General features: G+C 42.1%; 1 protein-coding gene across 1 annotated transcript; it reads left to right on the top strand.

Annotated features, from left to right (window-relative positions):
- The first annotated feature begins 3,531 nt into the window (after positions 1 to 3,531).
- TNFRSF17 (TNF receptor superfamily member 17) lies at positions 3,532 to 6,344 on the top strand. Its single transcript, XM_079944877.1, has 3 exons — positions 3,532 to 3,746; positions 4,164 to 4,232; positions 5,737 to 6,344. The coding sequence occupies exons 1-3, from the start codon at positions 3,629 to 3,631 to the stop codon at positions 6,024 to 6,026; spliced, it is 477 nt and encodes a 158-aa protein (XP_079801003.1). The 5' UTR covers positions 3,532 to 3,628; the 3' UTR covers positions 6,027 to 6,344.
- The last annotated feature ends 360 nt before the right edge of the window (positions 6,345 to 6,704 follow it).

Below are 6,704 nucleotides of genomic sequence, written 5' to 3' on the forward strand. Positions count from 1 at the left end.
AAAACAAAAAACAAAAATCAAGCAAACAGTAAAACATGGGAGCAGATGAGATGATGAGGGAGAGTTTAGAAGGAATTAGTGTGTGAGGGCTGCAAGTGCTGCAGCTCTCTTGTGACCATGAGGAAAATACCTGGGAATGGAGCCAAGACCCAGAAGATGGCATTGCTGAGGCAAGTGACAGAGAGAAACTTGGACAAAAGTCGAGCTACTAAAGCTGATTTTACCGTTGGACTTTTCAGCAATAATACCAGTAAATTCTTTTTGAACTTCAGTGTTTATGTCATTTCTTATGGAAAGAGTCCTGACTAGTATGACATCTCCCAAATCCTTTTGCACACTTATCTCTATCTGTCTGTGTTTCCCCACCTCCTTCCCTGTCATGGAGGAGAAGCAGCTGAGCCTAAGATGCCAGAATTCACCAGTCACCCCTATCCTGAGGAGCAAAGGGGAAGGCCCTCAATCAGTGTCTATTGTCGACATTTCAGGCAAGAGTGGAGGAATTAGTTAAGAATGGGATAAAACGGTTAAGGATTTTATTTTTATTTTTGGATTGTTAGCAACCAACCCAAACTGACTCTGGCTAACTTAAGCCAAAATGGGATTTTATTGGAAGGATCACAGGTTTTCCTCACAGAATCAAAGAGAGAGCTGAACAAGCTGAACAGCAAACCTGGGGAAGGGGAGGGACCAGAGCTACCCTGGGGAGTCTCAGCAGGATGGCATCACCATCCTCTCTGGGCCGCCCATCCATTGATGTGGTACAGCTCCAAGGCCTGTGCTCTCTGGTTCAAGCTTGAAACAACTGGGGGAGAGGAGGTGCTTGTGGGGAGAGAGCCTGAGGCAAGATGAAGCCTCCCAGCCTGATCCCTGGAAGCCCACCCAGCACATCTGAGAGGCTTGGCAACATGCCAGGAGATGTCTCAGGTGACCTCTCTGAGGATGGAGCCATTCCTGGGCTTCTTCAAGATGCCCGAGGCCTACAAGGGATTAAGAGCAACCTCACTGCTCGTAAGGCTCAGTGAGGGTGCCGGGGAAGGGCTTCCTTGGTGCTTTGGCTTTCAGGCCTCACACTGTCTCAGACTTTGCCCATCACTGGTTTCTCTGACTTCTTTAATCTTTACTCTTCCCCCCTTAGCCTATGCTCTTCATCTTTGGGAAACTTTTCTTTCACTCTGCTCTTTTCCCTCCTCCAAGCTCCCCAGTTGCTGTGGACTGAATGTTTGTGCCCCCCGACCCCAAATTCTTACATTGAAACCTAATCCCCAGTGTGATGGCATTTGGAGGTCTTTGGGAGATTATTAGGTTATGAGGGTGGAGCCCTCATGAATGGGATTAGTGTCCTTATAAAAGAGACTCTAGGGAGATCTCCTGCCCCCTCCACCATGAGAGTTTATAGTGAAAAGACAGCTAGCTCTCTGTGGGCTCTCACCAGACATCAAATCTGCTGACACCTTGATCTTGGACTTCCCAGCCTCCAGAACCGTGAGAAATATATTTTTATTGTTTGTAAGCCACCCAGTCTATGGTATTTTGTATAGCAGCCTGAATGGACTAAGACACCACCCTTTAAAAACATGATTCTTATTAAAAAAATAATCATTATTATTAAAAAAGTTATTCAAGCAGTACCAAAGATTTTTCAGTGAAAAGTAAGTTTTTAACATTTTCTTCCACCCTGGACTTTATGTCTCTTGCCAGAGGCAGTGATTATTATCAGTCTCCTGAGTATCTTTCCAGATGTAGCGTATGTTTATATCTCTATATATAGACCCTACATATTTTATTTTGTAAACACAGGAGAGAAGATTATAAACACACTGTTCAGTACCTTGAATGTTCCACTTGGTGATGTAGTGTTCATATCAGAGCACATTGGTCTCATTCTTTTTGATGGCTGTGTCATATTTTACAGTGGATTCCCCACTGATGGACAGGATCTTGTGAATACAAATGATGTTGCAGTGAACGTCCTTCTACATGGGACTGCAGGCACCTGAGCCAGTACATCTGTCAGAAACAGTAGTGCTTTCTTTTCCAAGAGATATCAAAGCTCAGTTCTGGTTTCCACCAGACTTCCCAGGCGTGGCCCACCTTGGCTACCTCCTCTTTCTCTCCACTCCTTAAATACCTACAATATGCCCACTGACATACTCAAAGGCCACCAATGACCCCCTTCCTTAGTGCACCACCTCTGACTCTTCTGCAGAATTTGACCCTACTTCCTACCTTTCCTGAAGCTCTCCTTGCTTGGCTGATAGGAGGGGTAATCTTTGTCCTCACCTATCTCTCATCATGCTTTTCCTGTGTCCTTTCCTGTCTCCCAAAGGTCACCATTTGGCAGGAGCGTGAGGGCGTGGGACCTGCTGGGCCAGCCCTTTCAGCTCCTGGTTGTCCCACCCAGGGTGTCACACCCACCCGTTGACCTCACTGCCTGGACCCTAGAGGAATGTAAGATTTTGATTTATTTTTCAGTATGGTTACAAACAAACGCATGTGATTCCATTTATGTAAAAAGGAAAATGCACCTCCCTATATATCTATCTATTTATCTGTCTATCTATCCCTCCATCCACCTACAGAGATCCTCCCAGGAGTTGGCCAAATAGAACACATTGGCAATAGCACAGAGAACGCTACTCAATACTCTGTAATAACCTTTACGGGAAAAGAATCTGAAAAAGAATAGATACAAGTATATGTATAACTAAATCACTTTGCTGTACACCTGAAACCAACACAACATTGTAAATCAACTATACTGTAATATAAAATAAAATTAAAATTAAAAAAAAAACACACTGGCAGGCCTGTTTGCAAACTCTGTGTGATACACCAAATACTAACAGCGATTATTTCTGGATGCTATGATTGTGGATAATTTTTCTACATGCTCAACTGTTTTTTTTCTAAAACTTCAACAATGGAACATAGATATTAATAATATATTAATATTCATATATTATTATTATGTCCCAAACCTATCTTCCCCCCAACCCTCCTGCCAATTTAACTTTTACCCTAGAAATTCCTATTTGTCAGAATTCTGGGACTCTTCCTAGGTTTAAAACCTGGTAGGCATGCTTCGTATTCCTTCCCTCTCATATTCTATCTTCCTACTACGCTTTGTGGCTATTGGAGTGAATTTCTATCTCCTCTGTTAGATTTTTAGTTCTTAAGGGACACAGACCTTGTCTTATCTCTCTCCCTGGGGCCTATCACACAGCACAGCTCACAAACAGATGCTCCCAAAATGGTTACTGAACCTTCTGCTTGATGCCTCAGGCTTGTTGACATCCTGCAACTGTCACCTGCCTGAGAAATTTCCTCTATAAATAAGCAGTTTCTGTTTCAGGTATAAACCATAGTCCTTGCTACATATGCCCCATCTCTTACCCCACCCAGGCCTCAAACTTAGAAACTGGAATTAGTGTTGGTATTCAAATCCTTAGCCATGGTACCAAGAGTCAGCCCCCATAAGAACCAAGTCATTGATGTGAAGTTCTTTTTTTCCCTCGACATTCTAGCAGCTGTCATTACATTTGCTGGGGAATTCTCGACGAGATTTTACTTGTCCTCCCATGCTGTTCTTTCTGTGGTTTCCTTGTTTCTTTTTGCGATCCGGTTCCAGATGGCTCAACAGTGCTTCCAAAATGAATATTTTGACAGATTGCTGAATGCTTGCAAACCGTGTCACCTTCGATGCCCTAATACCCCTCCTCTAATATGTCAGCGTTATTGTAATACAAGTAAGTAATACTGCTCGAACAATTCCTCATTGGTGTGAAGTCTTCTCTCTGTATTGACTTTATTCAAAGAAGAAATATTACGGGGAAGGTGGTGATATTTTCTGGATCAAAAAGAGGAAGAAAATTAGGCAATCATTTAAATGCCAACAGGAACGAACAATTATTCAGAACTGAACTCAATTTTATTCTACAATGTTAACAGCAGAGATTTTTTATCAGCTCTCCTAATTAAGTATGGTTTAGAATTTAAAAGTCAGTGCTGAGGAATGAGGGGAATTGGACGGCAAATAATCTTTACTTGATGTGGTTATGATGTTATCAGTTCATTATTTCTCTGACATTCTTTTAATTCAGTGAAAGGAACAAATGCAATTATCTGGACCTGTTTGGGCCTCAGCTTGATCGTTTCTTTGACAGTTTTCGTGTTGATGTTCTTGCTCAGGAAGATGAGCTCCGAGCCATTAAAGGACGAATTTAAAAACACAGGTTGGTTTGATGGTTGATCTTTGAAATCTGTTTCCAAGAGGTGGCTATGGTGAATTTCAGTTCCTTTTCTTTTTTCATGTTGAGTATCTCATCCGGTAAGGGCCCTTTTGAGTGTGTTAGATGACAGGTTAAAAGAACTCTTGGAAGAAGCGAGCTTTCTTTTCGAATTTTACACCTTCTTTGCTGATGTCCTACAATGTCAGCCTTCCCCAACATTTTTTCTAATTACTCTTTTGAAGTACTGAGGCTTCCTTGGGAAACATCCATCTCTTTGACAAAGTTAGCACATTGATTAAACGTCATGCTATCAGAAACAGCTAGCCAGGTTTGGTACTATTGGGAAAAGTATATTTGGCAAGATCCGTGGCCATATTTTCATACAAATATAAGTGTTGTTTGCTTGAGTGAACATTTTACTGCGAAAAATGCTAGAAATGAATACCAGTTGCTCCTGGATTATTTAAACAATCATCTCAAAGATTTTTATCTTTATTAAGCAGTAGAGAACCAGTTCCAGAGAAGTGGATGTTCTACTTAAAGGCTTTGTAAGATAAAAATATTTCAGCACCTTTGCCCATGATCTAATTCCCGAACACTTTGCAGCCATTGCCCTATTTCTTTATGCGTGTATTTTCCATGCATAATCTGTAAAGCATCCACCTTATTTGCTTTCTAGTGCAGTAAAGGGAGGGAGATGGCTCTTCCATATGATTGACTCATTTCTCGTTTTTTGCCTGGGGTCTGAGAGACAGGTGGGGAGTGACTTTAGTGTGACGTTTTGGAAGATGGAGTTACACTGCAGAAGGTTGAGGAAGTAGTAAACGTGCCTTCATAGACACATATGGGGATGTAGTGGAGACTCCTTCCTTCTGTGATCATGACAGATTCATTTTAAAAAAAAAGTAATCTGCCACAAAATGCTCTGCAAGAGAAGCATCTTTACTGTGAATTCTAAAGTGTCACCCAAGACTGATTTTGGTGTGCTGTAACATATGGTAATTTGTCATTTCACATGTGTAAAAAGGCTCAGTACCTTAATGCATCCAAGGGCCAAGTGTGTGAGAAATGAACGTAGTGGGCTGCTTGAGGCTTCGGCGATAGGGGAGCCCATGCCCTGCTTGAAGGAGACAGGTGCTATCGACTCCCAATTGTTTCCATGTAGGAATGTTGGCTCCTAGTGGCCACATTTTGTTTTCTTAAAAAAAAAAAAAAGAGGCCAGTTGTCTAGATTTGTATGTAAAGTCTCTTGCTTTTCAAATGTGGGCCAATGTAAAACAGACAAGCAAACACTTAAAAACACTGTACGCCCTAAACCAAGCATGTCTTTGAACCCAATGTGGCCCACGGTCTGTCAGTTCATGACTTCTAGTGTAGGACCCACTTATTGGTTCTGTGGGAAGAGACACATCTCACGTTGCTTTGATCCCGGATGTGTGCTGTTAAGTCTGGCACAACCACGCGCCCTGAAAAGTTTAGGTTAACAGTTCTGTTTCTGCATAATCAGGACCGGCTCTCCAGAAGGATGCGAACGCAGACCTGTATGAGAGCGACGATGGCGGGGCTGGTGCGGAAACTCTTCTTTCGAGAGGCCTCGGGTACACAGTGGAAGAATGTACGTGTGAAGACTGTGTCAGGAGCAAACCAAAGGTCGACTCTGACCATTTCTTTCCACTCCCAGCCATGGAGGAAGGTGCAACCATTCTTGTCACCACAAAAACAAACGACTACTGCAACAGCCTGCTAGCTGCCTCGAGTGTCACGGGGATGGAGAAATCAGTTTTCCCAGCTAATTAACCATTTCAATGGTATAGAGCTACTTGGAAAACCTTTTGTCAGAAGAAAAGGATGATGTGTCGGATCTGTTTAGGATGATTGTACTTATCAGTGGATGATATGGCTTTTTGTTCTCTAATTCTGGAAAATCTTTGTTAGATATATTTTTCTACCTTACTGTTGGGAGCTTAGCTGTGGAAACTTCCTTGGTTTCATGATTAAATTGACTCACTGAAAAAAAAAAAGCACTGCAATGTGTGGATTCCATAGTCACACGTTTCTGTGGCTAGACCACTTCTCTCCTATACGTGTACACACACATTTCACGACAGACTGGATTTCTTTTTATTGTTAAAGGAAAGCAAGGTTATCCTATGTACTTTCTATCTACAGGAGAAGCCTAGAGCCAGCCACACTAATTCAGTGTGCAGTGCATGGCCAGTTCCTGACCTTGTGAGCTTTCAGCTTCATGGAGGCATCAGGCATTATTACAATCATATAAATAAACGTGTAGTTGCAAACTGTGATAAATGGGTACTAGGTATCGTTCTTGCATCTACACGCAGGTAATAAGGATAGCTAGCACTTATTTACCCTTACTAATGTGCTAGGGGTCGTTCCAAGTGTTTTACCTGTACTAACTCATTTAATATATACAACAAACCACAAGGTAGGTGGATCATTATTATATGCCTGTTA

Source organism: Stenella coeruleoalba (genome assembly GCF_951394435.1).
Source record: "Stenella coeruleoalba genome assembly, chromosome: 15".
Taxonomy (NCBI): Eukaryota; Metazoa; Chordata; class Mammalia; order Artiodactyla; family Delphinidae; genus Stenella; species Stenella coeruleoalba.